We start from the raw sequence: 16010 nt of genomic DNA, 5'->3' as shown, positions 1-16010 counted from the left end.
TTCAAGTGAGACCTCATCATCATCTGGCACCTCGCAGCTTCTCCGATCGGCGATGGGGATGTGGTTGAATGCGGAAATCTCCCCACAGTAGTCGCAGCATATTAAACTCTAATCAGCGAGATGTGATGATATGATAGGGCCGAAAGCATTCGGAGTAGCTAGCAATTTGTCAGATGTTGGGTTTCATAACAGTTACAGCCAATTGCCATGTCACTGATGGTGTCGGGATACAACGGTGAGTCTCGGGCATATCATTTGGGAGGCGCACAGGTGGGGAGTGTAGGCTAACGAGGTGGCCATTACCTCGAAGAGGAAGGAATGTGTAGCCTCATGGGGATTATTGCACATCCTTAGCTCGTATCGAGTACTGTGATTACTGCCAGTTATGAGTTCGAAATCAAAACATTTTGGGTTCTCTTCTGAAACTAGAGTCTCAAAGTGGGGCATCCAAACTTTTCCTAACACTCCAACATCTCCCCTGCATATCCAGATTTGGTAATACATTTTCCAATGTTCCCAGGCCCCGAGAAAAACCATGACTCAGCCCCAAAGAAGCTTGAGCAATCCACGTCAATCGCATTTTGGTAAATCCTCCGTGGGGAAAAGGGAAAATAAGTGAAATGAAAATTCGTCGAAGTGAGCCAGTACCTCGCTCGAGTGAGTCGGCTTGCCTTGGAGCTAAAACTGTGGGCCAACCTTGCTTCGACTGGCATATTAATGCATTAACTTGCTGATATTTTGCCGGGCCAAGATTAATGATCTCGCTGGAAGACCTGGTTCTAATGATCTGTGGTCCGAGCCAGAGATTGAAAACCGAAAACCATTTCCTGTCTAATACTGTCAGGCATGAAAAACGAAAGTTCCTCAAGCCTCATTAGCCGGGTGACACAAAAATGCCCAGAGGTGGCCATATATCTCTGGTACTAAAGGGTTGGGCTATATTTCTTCTTCTTCTCCGCACTCTTTTTTCTCCGCCGCCATTGTCCAGTTTTTCCAGCCATTTTCGATCGTTTTTTCCTCCGTGGCCAAGTTGTTTAATAAACACGCGAATATTACATTAAACCTTTCGGTGTGTTTTGTGTTTCGTTCCGTTTTTTATTTTTGGGAGGTTTCGAGTGCGGCGTATGGGGCCTAATGGGTGTAAGCGTATTTATGGCCTGTCATTACTTTTCCGTAAATTAAACTTTTTAATGCGAAAATTGCTAAGAGTGTAATTTTTTTAATAATCCACCTGGCTTAGAAACCCAAACAGTTGGCGGCCGCCGGCCAGCGAAGAAAGTTATTGTGCAATCGGCCCAAAAGATAGTTTTCCGCATTACGGGGGCGTTTCAGTGCCCGATTTTCATTTCGGGACTTGGGCATATGGATCGGGCTTTCTAATTGCAACTGCTGCGTGCGTACGTCAGTGGATGTGAATGGGGCTTATTTGGGTCTGCGGTTTCGGACCGCTCCCATTTGCCCACTTACCATCAACCATTAACCATTAACATTCAGCCGTTTCCATTTCATTCTTCATCCACAAAAGAGAAGCTTCTGCCGTCGTTTTGTATCGGAAAAACAAAGGCTAACCCCAAGAAACCGTTATGTCAGCGGTTGGGCTTGTGTAAATCATTAGAAGCAGGTTACGCTCGGCAATTTATTTGCTCCACACATGAGATGTATCTTGTAGATGTACCTCGAAGCCTACGCACGTCTGGCCATGCTCAGAACGCGCTTGTTTCTCGCCCAGAATCTAACCATCTTGGGGCCTCGGTGCCTCGGACTGGGATGGGAATGGGACTCGGCCCGGGTTCTCCACGCAAGGAAGCTGGCAAAACGATCTGATAAGTGCCGAGATTGTATAACCTTCGTGTGCTGGGTGGCACTCAGCTGCCATGCTCCCTTGGCCCGCCGAACAGTTATCCATAATTAAATTCAGTGCAAGGCCCGCCGGCAGAGATGTTGGCCACTTTGGCCAGTCACTCTATTTTACCTGCTTGGGAGGTTTCAGTGAGGTAAACTCGTGTGATCAGCAAATGAGCCCCGAGAACTCTTAATTAGCTTCAGAGCAACTTTAAATGAATTTTAAAAACTCTATTTTGAAACCTTACCCTGCTCGATTCAGAGCAGCAATTAAAAAACTCCGAATTGCGGAGGGTATTTGCTTGAAATATGTTCAACCTTGCACAGTAAATCTACCTGTGCTAACATATATTTGTTTAAAACTAAGCTGTTTGGAATTATGAATTACTTTATAACTTTAACTCATTAGAGCTACAGTTGTTATGTTCTCCATTAAAATGGTTTTAAATTATTTTGGGCCTCTCAGTTTTTCCATCAGTTGATGTACATACATTTTTCTAAGTAAATATTTTAATAAATTAGATAGTTACTTACAAAAAATACGCATGTTGTTTGAGTTTTCGAAGTGGCTTGTCAGAAGCCCAGCCTGACAACTTCCCTCGGTTTTACAATTTCCCCCGCTGAGCATCACTGCCACCTATCGCAGTGACTTTTGGAAAATCACGCAGCAACAACTGCGAGCGGGAAAATGAAAAGAAAACTCGGTGATATTGCTCCAGTACAGCGCAAAGTGAGCCCTCAAAGGCTGCCTGCTGGTGTTGTGGCAGCGCCATTGTTTTGGTCACACAGCTGAGAAGCAAATGGAAAAATTACCCAAGCCGAGACCCGCGGACCCTCCGTGCAAGGTGGCTGGGGCCCCAAACCCCGGACGCCGAAGGCCCAAAACGCGCTGTGAAAATGAGGAAAAACAGATACCGCCAGCCGCCGACAATGACGGGGCAGCTCAGTCGCAGTCTGCCTCGACTGCCACTGCGCCGCAGCAGCTGTGGCCCAAAGCAAAGCAAACCAAACCAAATCCGAGCTTCGGTTTCAGTCGAGCTTCAGTTCCAGCCGAGAGCGAACGCACCGCGGGTTTTGGGTATTCGGCGGGTCCACTTTTCGGGCGTTCGACTTTCCGAGTCTCGGCCGCGGATGGATGAGCACCAGAGCAACGATAATTTATAATTTGCATGATTGCCATCATTACCAGTGCGACAGTGAAATGGAAAACTCCAAGCCGAGCGAAGAAGCAGTTGGCTGTGTGCGAAGAAGTGCTCAAAAGTATCCGAAAACCGTGGAAAACTAACCAAATTTGTGTATCGAAAGGTTTTGTCAGTGAAAGATGACATAAAACAGAACCCGTTGTGGAGTAAATGAGATTCTGTTCAAAATATACTATTCAAATGCGGAGCTTGTAAAAATAATAACGCAAAGCCATTGAAATGCTAAACGATCAACCACGGACATATGATCGAATAAACATACGAACCTTTAAAAAGGTTATGAAATTAATATAGAGACTCTAACGAACTATAAGATTAATTCTTATTTAATTGATGCAAAGTTATCTGTAATGAAACCAAAGCGAGACTAAGAGCAACACAATGTATTGCACCAAAGATTGCACCTGCAGCCTGTGCCGCGAGCTGCGTGGCTACAAGCCCAGTGGCAAGAAGGCGGCTCCTGGCGGCGCCAATCTGCTCAGCAGGATGCTCAACGACAACTTCATCCTGCGGCGCAGGGGATCTCCCTCAAGAACTTCCAGCCGCAGTCGCTGCGGAACAGCGAGATGCTGGCGCAGCAAGCGTCGGTGCCACGCCCCCCGCAGACGCCCTCGCCCACGCCCATCGAGGAGCTGCCCGACTGGGCGACCGAGGACTCCTCGCGGGCGAAGAAGCCCAACCACAAGGTGGTGATCTACTTCGGGGACTCGATCCACCGCGGCCAGCCGTCGCCAGTGCCCTCGCCGGAGGAGCTCCACTCGCAGCTGGTGCAGGAGATGTCCCAGAAGCTCAAGAAGCCCAGCGGATTGGATTCGGAGAAGGAGAAGGAGGAGGGGTCTCCACCAGCGGAGGGGGAGGGAGAGGTGGGGACAACCCCGCCAGCGGATGACGAACTGCCGCCCTACATTGAGAGCGTGCAGAACGGCGTAATTAATATCAGAATTGAAGGCAATTACCGGCGAGCCAGTGCGCTGGTGGAAACGGTGGCGAAACCCACTCTGGCCGTCGTGGGCCCAGCGAAACCCGATGCAGCCACTGGTGCGGAGGAGGAGGAGGACAGCGGGGGCGACGACAGCGACGACCCTGGCCAAGATGAGGCGGAGACGGACTCGTGCGACTGGAGCTACGTTCAGGAGTGGCGCAGGGCCGCCAAACGGTACGGGTACGGGGAAGCCTCCGGATCACCATTATCTCCACATTCCCATTTTACGTTTCCCATTTCCCACTACCCATTTCCCATTTCCCATTTTTCATTTCTATTTGTGTGTGTGAGTAGTGGGTGCACCACTGCTGCAGTTCTTTTGTGAAAGTCGGGGAAAAGGGATCTCTTCTGGGCGTAGAACTGGGTGGCACTTGATTGGCAAAAGGGAAAGGAACGTGACTCGGGTTCAAATGGCAGGCTCAGTTGCGACTGATGAATCGAATCGAGGTCGGGAAGATGTCAGAAGTGACTCCTCCTCCCAAGATTGCAATTCAATTACAAAACGAAACAGTTGAAAGTAATATCAATCTGTTTCCTTTAATTGGAAAAATAATAATCAGAAGGGGTGGCTCGAAATCATTGAGAATTCCGTTAGGAGGCATCCATTAATTTTACTTTGAGTTTGAAAACACATATTTACACAAAAAGATCTTCTCAAGGAATTACAAAATATATATAAGCTTTTGGGACAGTAAAGCTTAACTTTAAGTTTAATGTCCTATATTAAAGAAGATGTTCGATTTTACAACTCATAATGTTTAGACAAGATCGTTAAGGTTTGCCTTTCATTTGCATACTCGTCAGCCAAATGAGCTTCCTTAATTTGGATCAGTTCTAATGGTTTGATTTGTTGGCTTTTGTATAAAGAATTAACTCATTTAATAGGTCTGATAGATTCCAAAACAAAAACAAACAGCTAAAGGTCATCGTTCCTTGCCCAAAAACTAATCAAGTTTTAGATTCGGAATTAGTTCATAATAACCGTACTGCCAAGAAACTCAAAGCTCCACTCATAAATCGTATTAAGCACAGAACCCTATTTAAGCCTTAAAGATCTGTATTAAAGATATATTGTCAAGAGAGACAATAAAAGACTCGTCGGGCGAAGTCAGCATTTGAATTTGGGTCAATCGGAGCTCAAGTTACAGCATAAACTGCCGAAGGGATGGGCAAATCCGAATGATAACAATGTCCAAAAAGAATGAATAGATGCCAGAGACATCCAACTTTTCGCATGCAAATGAAAAATCGTAACTGGCTTTTAATATCGCTTTGTATTTCGGTTTTGCCAACCCAGTTAGGAGATGATAATCACGGAGGCCCGGAGAAATGTGAGAACGAATCGCGAATGATAAAAGAATTCTGTACAACCTGCTTTAAAATATTATTTAATTCCCAGATAATAAAATGCGTATTTATTCATTGTTTTGCATTTTATTCAGACAGTAAGTTCGTAAGTCAGTTTAGTTTTTCAACCAGAGCTCTCGACTTAGTGCGACCTTTGCATATTTAGTTCGCTGCCGCCGACATTTTATTAGGTGTCACTGCTTTCAAGTTCGGCTCGTGACTAACTAGAAGATAGTCAAGATTGTGTGAACAAAGATTAGCGGCAGTGCGACATCTCTTTCAGCCGTCCGTTAGTCAAAGCTTTTGTTTAGTTTTGCTGGGATTCTCTTTTTCGCAGAGGAATCTTCGTGAGTTGCATCATTTTCGACCCCGAAAATGGGTCAGGTTTAATTAAGAATTCAGTACAACTTGAATATTTAATGTGGCTGTGAAAAATATTCTTTAAAAGAGTTATTTGTTTATAAAAGATCAATTTAATATGGGTAAATTTAATATTCAGTGTGGCTATGAAAAATGCTTCCTAAAACAATTATTTGTACCTAACAGAATACCAATTTAATAAGATCTAAAATCCTCACACAGTTAAGACTTGTCTGATTTCCACACTTCCAGCCTTTTATATCTTTAGTTTAAGTATTCATTTGTTGCAACGCATTACCAATGAACCAACGTGCTTCTCGTTCCAGACCCACTGGCAACTTGCCGCCGAACTTTGGCCAGCACCCGGCTCCCAGCCAGATCACCGGCCTGCCGCCCGTGCCCCCGCCGCAGATGCAGTCGCCCCTGCAGCAGCCGCACCCGCAACCCCCCGCGCAGACGCCCCTCGCCCCGCAGAAGGGTCTCGCGGTGGCCATGGCCACTCCGGCGCCGCGGGTCTTCAAGGAGCTGGCCCAGCAGCCGAACAAGGGGCTGCCGCACAAGCTGGTGACCGCGTCGGGTGTCGGCCAGGTGACCCCGTCCGGCAAGCTTCCCTCCCCGGTCTCCGCCTCGAAGGCGGTGGTGCCCCAGCGGGCGGTGGCGGGACCTGCCCGCCTGACCGTCCAGAGCACGCCGGTCAAGTCGCAGCCCCCCCAGCTGAGCGGCAGCCTTGGCCAGAGCCAGGTGTCGCCCAGCAGACCCACCCTGGGCATCCCCACGACCTCGGGAAGCCAGACGCCAGCCAGGAGCCACCAGCACGACCAGTTTAGGGCGCTGCAGCGCGTGCAGGAGTGCCACAGCTCCTCGGACGAGAACCGCAGCTCCGGGCACGCCAGCATGTCGGACACGGGCGGGCACAGCTCCTCGCCGGCGGGCGGGATGACCCTGGGCCCGCTGCCCGAGGACCGGCTGGCGGCGGGCGTGACCAACAGGAGCACGCGGTCGCGGCGCCACCGCGGCATCATGCCCGCCGGTAAGGCTCCGTGGAGCGGGACCGGGCTGGAGGACATCAAGCTGGCCATGCTCACGCTGCGCTCCCAGACGAGCAGCAGCACCTACAGCAGCCTGAGCGCTGGGTCGGAGAGCTCGGAGCCGGCCCGCCGGCTGGGCAGGTACTCCTCGCTGGAGACCGTGGTGACCAGCACCAGCGCGGACGAGTTCGTGTGGGTGGACTCGCACAACCGGCTGGTGGAGCTGCAGCACCCGCCGTGGAGCCAGCAGTGCATCCTGCGCGTCCTGCGCCACGGCCGCTGCCAGCAGCAGGCGGAGCACCTGGCCGTGGAGGCGGTCTCCCGCCTGGGCTACCTGCTCCAGCGGGCGCTGGTGCGGATCGCGCGCGAGATCCAGCGCTTCTCCGCCGGCGTGGGCCTCTGCTCCAAGCAGGAGGTGGCCGGCGCCCTGCGCGTGGTGCTCAGCTCCGCGCTGGCGGACTCCTGCACGAAGGCCTGCCTCCGGGCGGCCGCCATGTTCGCGGTGCCCGGCGAGAGCGCCCTCAAGCAGAGCAAGTCGGCGCGGGCGGGCCTCCAGCTGTCCGTGGGCCGCTTCTACCGCTGGATGACGGACGCGCGGCTGGGCAAGTTCATCCACGAGTACGCGGCCGTCTACCTCTGCGCCGGCGTGGAGAACCTCCTGGAGGAGATCGCGCTGCAGTGCCACGGCAGCACGGCCGCCGCCCTCGACCAGAGCATCGCGGGATCGGGCGACGTGTGGGGACTGCTGCAGCCGTTCGCCCACCTGAACGCCGGGCGTGTGGCCAGCGGAGCCCTGGCGCTGCCCAGGTGGGCCAGTGCCTCCTCGCTGGCCACCTGCGTGGGCAGCGTGCGGGAGCTGAAGGAGAAGGCCCTGCGCACCCAGCAGGAGTTCCAGCTGGCCGCCGCCCTCTCCGGATCCGCGCTCGCCGCGCTCTTCTACTTTATGCGCTGCTCCCAGCTGGAGCACACGGAGCTCCTCGCCGCCTCCGGCTGCGGCGCCGCCCAGGCGCAGGTGGCTCCCTCCGGGCGGAGGGGTGGGCGCCTCCTCCTCCGCCACTGGCCACCACGTGCAGGAGCTGTGCTACGAGCGCGCCTACGTGGTGCTGCCGCCGCTGGCCGAGTGGCTCCGGGTGGCCGCCGCCCACGCCGAGCACCGCAGCGCCCTGATGATCGACAAGGACGACGTGATGCAGGCCGCCAGGCTGCTGCTCCCCGGCGTCGACTGCCCCATCCGGCCGGTGGCCCACGACGAGGAGCTGCCCACCAAGAAGACGCACTTCAACAACGCCCCCGCCGGCAGCTCCACGGGCACGGGAACGGCCAGCAGCAGCTGCAGCTCGCCCGTGGTCGGCGGCATCGGGATCGGAATCGGGGAGGACACCTCCGAGCTGGGCAGACGAGCCACCATTGGAGTGGCCTTTAAGGTGAGTGGTTTCCTATTAAAATCAGTAAAGGATGATATACCCTTGCAGTCAGCACAAATGTCGAGCAAAATACATAATACATTAAACAACATCGAAGCTATGATGGAGTTCCTAACAATTTTCTATATTTTGGACGGTTGTTCATAGTCGTCCGATGGTTATGAAATTCAATTCGAAATTCAAGCATCGTTAGAAAACTCTATATTCCAATAATCATGCACGTATGATAAAAAAAAACGATGTTATAATTATGTTTCCGTTAATTCTATAAAGAATTTTCGAACTTTCCTAGATCGCTTCAGAAGGTGATGCTGATCGCAAACTTATCAATACTGAGAATTTTGATTTCCAATAAGACATGAAATCTGAAAAGTATTTTGTAGACAACTACATGATTAAAAATTCTTTTCAATTAATTTGATTTGATTTAAGTTTTTAAAAGATTCAAATTTTACTAATGGAAAGTTCGAATACCGCATCTTAATAAAAAATCAATCTAATTAACAGCTAATGCGTTTTGGAGTTAAACATAAGCAAGTTAGGGATGATTAAATCTTATTGTAGTAAGCCTTACCCTTACTTTGAACTCCACCTTCAGCTCCTTCTGACTGGTCGGGCGGAACTTTTGGCCCAGGCCGCCCAGCTGCTGCCCCCAACGACGAGGTACGACACCCAGAACAGCGCCGGACTGACCGCCCTGATGATCGCCAGCATCCGGAACGACGAGGTGGCGCTGCACGCCCTCCTGGACGCCGGATGCGACCCGAACGTGGAGGTGCCGCCCGCCGGGAGCGCTGGCCACCCGGCCATCCAGCCGGACACGCAGCACTGGACGGCACTGAGCTTCGCCGCCAGCAGAGCCAACTATGTGGCCCTGAGGATCCTCCTGGAGAGGGGCGGCAAGGTGGAGGGCGGGGCCAGGAGCAGCGAGGAGAAGTGCACCCTGACCCCGCTGCAGCTGGCCGCCGGCACCGGGAACCTGGAGATCGTGGCGCTGCTGCTGGCCCACGGAGCCAACGCCTTCCTGTCCACGCAGCAGAAGGACTCGCTCTGCTTCGCGGGATCTGCGCAGAAGGGATGCTTTTGCGCCATCTCCGTGGCGGCTGCCCACGGCCACCGGTCGTGTCTCCGCAAGCTGCTCACCCACCCCGTGTCCCCGGGAACGCGGGACGTGCTCTCGCTGGAGGAGATGCTCGCCGAGGGCGACGTGGGCGGGGCGAGGGGCGCCGGTGGCCCCGGAGGAGCAGGAGGACCCAGTGGCGGCAGTGGCAGCGCGAACAGCGAGGACCTTCTCCCGCTGCTCAACAAGACGCAGATCAAGCGACTCCAGGAGGCCATGTACCACAGTGCCGAGAACAATCACTTGGGTGAGTTTATTGTATGGGCTTATAATATAGCAAAGTTGTAAGATCAAAGATCTTTATAAGTAATTTAGAATAGATATCCTACTTCTACTATCAACTTACTACACTTAAAGAGATTAGATCTTACAGCTAATATAGGATATTCTACTTCAACCATCTACTTCTTTTTTAATTCATCATTCGGTCAGCACATTTGGTTAAAATATTATTATATGCCACACAGCAAAGAACAAAGTGCGACCCTGAAATCGTATATTGAATTATATACATATATAACAGATAAAAGTTTTTAAATAGGCAATTAAAGTATTCATTACTGCATTGACCTATTTGTGAAGAAAATATTTTTGTCAAAAATAAGCACAAAGTGAACTCCGCGATCATTTCCAATTCAAATTAGATAGACTGCAATGACCGATTAAGTGATTCAATCCGCATTTAATGTTTTTCTAATTCATTTGATTGGTTTAAAATCGTCTACAAATTAGTCATTAATTAATTTTAAACCAGATATGATCGAGAACCGTAGAAAGAGCTTTGTTTACAAGCTGTCTGATTATTTGTATGTTGGCAGAAGATTTATTTTTGGCGGAGCGAAACAATTTTTACTTATTTGAATTCCACTAATACCTGTTGTATTTAACATCTTCATGCAGATATAACCATTGAGCTCCGGAAACTGGGAGTGCCGTGGACTCTCCACTGCTGGATGCACGCCCTCTCGGCGGCCCACGACCTCCGACTGGACGCGGTCATCGACCAGCTGCTCCAGGACTTCCTGCAGGTCTGTCCCGACGACTACAGCGCCCAGTTCGTCAGCGAGTGCCTGCCCCTGCTGTTCAACATTTTCCGGAACAAGAACGAGGGCACCACCCTCCTCCTGGCGGACATCTTCGCCACCTGCTTCGGCTGGGAGACCCTGCCCCCCGTGAAGGAGCAGCCGCCGATGCAGCCCGTCCAGGGATCCCGCATCGACCCCAAGTTCGTCAACAACCCAGAGCTGAGCGACGTGACCTTCAGGTGGGTGAACGAGTATGAGAATTTCAGCCAGAGAATTTGGTTTAATTATTTATTCACAACAATTAATGAGTGGTTTTTGTCTGTGTGCATATGTGCATCATTATGTGGAAAAGGTCAAGGGAAGATATTCTTCCCTTCAACATGAAACAAAAAAGATTTCCCTAAGCCATTCGGTCTGAATTAGGAATACTTATCTTACTTCAGTTCTAACCCAAATTGTGTTTCCGTATTTTTCGCTTACGTTGATTTGCTAATAATAATGAGAATACTACAGTTCAATTTGTAAAAATTATTTTTAAAACAATAAGCATCATTAGTGGAACTACACTAACAAATTACCTAACTTATCCATTGCAGAGTGGAGGGGAAGATCTTCTACGGACACAAGATCGTCCTGGTAACAGCTTCGCCGCGATTCCAGAGCATGCTGAGCTCGAAGCTGAGCGAGGCCAGCTCCACGCCCACGGTGCAGATCAACGACATCCGCTACCACATCTTCCAGCTGGTGATGCAGTTCCTCTACTGCGGCGGCTGCAGCTCCTTGGACGTGTCCCACGGCGACGTGCTCGAGCTGATGGCCGCGGCCAGCTTCTTCCAGCTGGAGGGACTGCTGCGCTACACGGAGGCGCGCTGCTCGGAAATGGTGGACGTGGACAACGTGGTCGCGATGTACATTCACGCCAAGGTGGGAAATCAATTGCAATGCCTTCGTTCTTATGGGGATTCTAATCGATTGGCATTTTCAGGTCTACAATGCCAACCGCCTGCTGGAGTACTGCCAGTGCTTCCTGCTCCAGAATATGGTGGCCCTGCTCACCTACGACGACTCCGTGAAGCGCCTGCTCTTCGCCAAGAAGATCCCCAACCACGACGTGCTGGCCGGACTGCTGCAAACGCTCCAGAACCGCCTGAAGAACCGCAAGCCCAACTCGGGCGGCGGCCTGGTCAACTCCTATCGATCGCCCCCGGCCACGCCCGTCAAAAAGTGAGGAGCCACGCCCGCTCCCTCGGAGGAATCCAATTCTTATTTATTGCATTGTTTTAATTTAATCTTTGAGCTTTTATGTATTATAATGCCTCCCCTGCCCGATCTGATCCCTGCCCATTCCTAGATGTATTTTGTATTTTCAATTTGTTCAGCGCACTGTTAACCTTTACGAACTTAAGGATGCCGAGCAGGCGGTCCTCTAGCTATTATTTTGTAGTTGAAATTGTTTCTGCATTAAATGAAGAAAGTAAAATTTTAATTACCATTGCTTTTACTTCAAAAGAGGAAGTTGCCAGGTAAGTACTATCGGATATTCAAAAAAACCACCTTTCGCTGCTAAAATCTGAATGCCTTATACCATCACCACGCTAAATGGTACTGGATATAATTAAAACTACCTTCCGTTCATCAAAATGTATTGTTGTCTGAGGTATTCATAAACGTGTTCTGCAGACCACTTTCCTTTCAGTTGAATAATTAACAATCCGGAAACCTTTGTTTACGTGTAAATAAATAGGCCAAAAAGATTTGATTGATTACCTATTTGATCAGCAATTTCTCAGCCCTTAATTTAAATGTTTACTTCAATGTCTTAAAATTATAAACTTCTTCAGCTAATTACCTCAAGCCACCTGCATTGCTTCCTAACTCTGAAGTTTAAAGTTAGAACACCGGAATTAAGTTCCATGTCAGTTGCACCATTCGTTTATTGAACCTTTGGGGACTTAGGGCTTAGGGGGCTTGACGTAGTCGAGATCTGGCTGGGACACCTGCTCGCTGACCTGTTTGGCGGCCAGCGAAATCTGGGGCAGGATGGCGCCGCCCTCGGGAACGAATCCGTGGTCGTCGGCCTTGTAGGTGACGGTCACCTCCTTGCCATTGGCGTCGAAGTAGGAGTAGGAGCCGCTGATCTCGAGGTACTCGTTCTCGGTGCCCTGGTTCCTGACCACCGCCTCCTCGTGGCGGTGGGTGCCGTCCTCGCCGAGATAGGAGAAGTTGTAGGATCCGTCCTCGTGCTTTTCGTGGGAGGACTCGAGGATGGCCACCGGCGGCTGGGTGGTCGAGGTCACATGGTCCACCGGGGCACTCAGAACGACCGCCAGGCAAAGGGCCAACGAGATGATGACCTGGCGAGACGATTTGGAATGGGGTAATCCTAGTGGTGGTCTCTTCCCGATGCTGCGATACTCACAATCTTGAACATGCTGCTGTCTGGATGGGGAGCCGACTTTGATTTGACTCTGATTCAGCGAAGACAGCTCTTTATATTGCCAAAACTGAATTGGAATTGGCATTGCGGTCGCCTGCTTACCGGTTATCGGACAATATCCAGCCACTTACATACACACAATATGGCAATATGTACTGTGTGGGATCTCGAGTATTTACTTGAAACCCGTTCTAAGAATTAATTAAAGACCCAGCTTCTTACCCAGGCTCATCTGCCATCTCCCATCTCCCATTGCAATTCCGAATCTCGGCCTGCAATTCGGGGTTCCTAATTTATGTCCAGGGTCTTATTGCTCATCGCCCCGGCATCGAAGCATTCGAAGAGGTGGGAAGCAACATCTGAACTCGAGAGATTCGAAACTGATTGAATTGGCGACATGTGTTACTACATTTTTTACGACATTGACCCAAAACATAATTTCTTGTTTACTGTTGTGATCATAAGAAATATGAGTTCATACATTAGCCAAATTTGTATTAATAATAATTTCGCAATAATTTTGCGTTTCTCTTTGATTACATTAAAAGTTGTTTAACCGTTTAAGGGCTTTTCTTTTTTTTTCTGGTCCGAGATTTATTTTTCTTTCGAATTGTTGAAAATTATGACTACTAAAGATAGATGTGGTTCCCCTGCTCACTTTTCCCTACGCTCTTGAGTTCCATTTCAGCTGCAACCGCTTCGGTTTTACATTTTTTGGGCATTTTCCAGATTCGATTTTTCTCGAACGCGAACATGCCGGATTGGTTTTTCCGCTTGCAATTGTTTACACGAAAACTATAAACAAAGCAAACACACCGCGCTCTGCCCCCATTGATGTTATTTTTGGCCACTGGGCATGAGGCAGCACTAAGTTCTCCATCCTCTCCAGCCGACCATATTATATGCGTTCCACATAGCAGCCGGTCAGATGGAGATGTTGGGGATTGGGAATGGGGATTCGGATGGAAATGGAGAAGGAGATGGAGATGGAGATCGAGATGCGAATGAGGATGCGGGCGAGGATGGGCTAAAACCATCGCGGGCAGGGGCAGAATACTTAAAGGTGCCACATACGCATCGTTCGATTTGGATGCGGTCGGTTTCCTGGCATTTTGTTTATGCAACAATAAATTTTACATTTAATTTTCGTTTCATTTGAAACGGTACAGCAATGCCGAAGAATGCCCCGATTTGGATCTGAATTGGATCTGCTGCCGGCGGGCGAAGCAATTTGTTAAATTTCGCATACCGGGGAATCTGGCAAGTATTGTTTCTTTGTTCGGGTTGTGAAATAATTCATTACCAATCGAATCGCCAAAATTCAGAATAAAAGTTGAGCAACAGAAAAATCTAAATCGAGAAAAAGTTACTGAATTGATATATGCGGAAAATATTTTTCCATTCTATGTAATTTCATTTCTTTTGAAATTAGAGGACCTAACTTTTTAGAATTCAAATGCAAACACGTATTTCAAATACTTTAGGGGTAGCCATTTTCAATTCTAAATCGATTTTCCATAGGTTTTCATTTCATTTTTTCATTGTAATATGGAACTGAAAATATGAAGATTTATAATTTTACCAAAATTACTTCTTACTCCCTTTCTGTGTTTTTTAATTTAGAATAATAAAATTGTAAGCTCTATAGAAAAGATTGAGGGTCCACCCTTTGAGTTTAATTAGAGTTTTCTGTCTGGTTCGGGGACATGTTTGTTGGCTGCTAATGATTTCGATAATAATGAGTACAAACGAGCCGCAAAATGAGTGGCATGCGTCGTTGAAACTGGTGACTTTGATTAGCCAGATGAAATATATCCCCATGAGACTTTCGCAATTATGAAGGAAATTGGGGCATACTCACCTTAACGAAGAGGAGTGGACACATTGCTCCGTTGAAGGTGAAACTGATGGCCAAACTCTTAGTAAATACGCCTTTTTCCCTTTCCTGACGTTGTTCAAATAAAACTTCAGTAAGCGGAAAAAGACAAATCGACTAGAATTTATGCATTAACTTTTAGTCTATCCGACACATACAGATCCGAACACATGTTGCCGCGATGAGATTGGTTCTTGTGTTTTGCGTGTTCGGGAATTGAATTAATTTAATTTGGTTCGATTGATTTATGGACCAATCTGTGCTCTGGAAAACTGTGCCAAGAGTCGACTGTGGCTGCGCCGATCGGCGCTGCTGTCTAACGATCGAGCGTCTATATGCACGGGCCATACGAAAATAGTTTTATTTTTATAACTGTGTGCTGGTTTGGTTTCTTTTTTTATGGACTTCCCCCACATACGCAATGGACGGGATGGACGAGCCGATGATGATGCCGATGCTGCTGCTGCTGCTGATGCTGATGCTGATGGCATCTGCCAATGCACACAGCTGTCTTCCGATGCCAGCTATATGCGCACATACTCTATATATTTATAAAGATATCTGGGCGAGGAAGTTGTACACCACTCGGCCATTAAGTTGTGATTTGTTCCCCGGCGCTGGCAATTAGGATCGGCATCCACCTACTCCGAAATCCGGCGGAGACAAAGGCCGCGAAAATGTGGGAAGCCACCGGGAGAATGCACGGCCAAGGGTGGCGGCGGCTGGGAAAGCCGGGAAGTCGGCGGGTGGGATAAACAAACACGACGACTTGCCAAGTGAGACGGGCAGCGCAAAGGCGCAGAACTTTCGGCAGTCGCACAACAAAAAACAGACGGACGGCCGGCCAGAGAGCCAGCAATATATGCGGACGTACGAGTATGTATAGGATAAATAAATAAAACTGAAAATTATGAAAAACAGGCGGCCGTAGTAGGTTGAAGCGGCCGCCAGCGACACGAGTGGATTTTTGGATTTTTAAATATTTTTAGCCAAAAGGCAAAGCGAATATTTTGCCAGTCGAGTGGGATATTGGAAAGATGAAAAATTATCGTCACTGTGTGTGTATCTGTGTGGGTGTGGTTTATCTGGGGACCTGGCAACAGGGGCCGTCGAAAACCGCCCACTTCCGTGTGGAGTCTTGGGAACCTGGGATCCTGGTCCCAGAACCACCCACAACTTGGCAGCACTCGGCACAATCGTGATCGCTCGAAACGTGGGTAATTCAGAAGAGGTGAAAGGTTTCCCCCTCAGGTGCTCAGGTGTTCAGGTGGGAGGACTTTCCTTTAATTGCTGTGTGGCTTCCCGATCACTTGGGGATACTTTTGAGATCCTAAAGGCGAACCGTACACGCTGACGCTTCGCGACGC

The 16010-nt window shown here is 49.2% G+C and overlaps 2 protein-coding genes across 4 annotated transcripts; one reads left to right on the top strand and one right to left on the bottom strand.

The window, feature by feature from the left end:
• The first annotated feature begins 2857 nt into the window (after positions 1–2857).
• Positions 2858–11816, top strand: LOC108088909 (ankyrin repeat and BTB/POZ domain-containing protein 2). Its single transcript, XM_017186918.2, is given in 8 exon segments — positions 2858–3564; positions 3567–4200; positions 6060–7779; positions 7781–8185; positions 8784–9552; positions 10206–10569; positions 10927–11254; positions 11316–11816. Coding segments are annotated over 8 exon segments (4602 nt in total). The 5' UTR covers positions 2858–3425; the 3' UTR covers positions 11559–11816.
• Positions 11817–11916: 100 nt separating this feature from the next.
• Positions 11917–15825, bottom strand: LOC108088910 (endocuticle structural glycoprotein ABD-5). Of its 3 annotated transcripts, none has more exons than XM_017186921.2 (2): positions 12990–15825; positions 11917–12933 (listed from the first exon to the last, which is right to left on the bottom strand). In XM_017186921.2, the coding sequence occupies exon 2, from the start codon at positions 12850–12852 to the stop codon at positions 12283–12285; it is 570 nt and encodes a 189-aa protein (XP_017042410.1). In that variant the 5' UTR covers positions 12853–12933; positions 12990–15825; the 3' UTR covers positions 11917–12282. The 3 variants fall into 3 exon arrangements, with proteins under 3 accessions (XP_017042410.1, XP_017042408.1, XP_017042411.1); XM_017186919.2 differs by having other exon boundaries at positions 11917–13216; positions 14629–15825; XM_017186922.2 differs by lacking the exon at positions 12990–15825 and having other exon boundaries at positions 11917–12684; positions 12750–12820.
• Between the last annotated feature and the right edge of the window lie 185 nt (positions 15826–16010).

This window comes from Drosophila ficusphila, unplaced genomic scaffold, assembly GCF_018152265.1.
Source record: "Drosophila ficusphila isolate 14025-0441.05 unplaced genomic scaffold, ASM1815226v1 contig_106, whole genome shotgun sequence".
NCBI lineage: Eukaryota > Metazoa > Arthropoda > Insecta > Diptera > Drosophilidae > Drosophila > Drosophila ficusphila.
The sequence above is the reverse complement of the archived record's forward strand: the minus strand, read 5'-3'. Positions and strand labels throughout refer to the sequence as shown.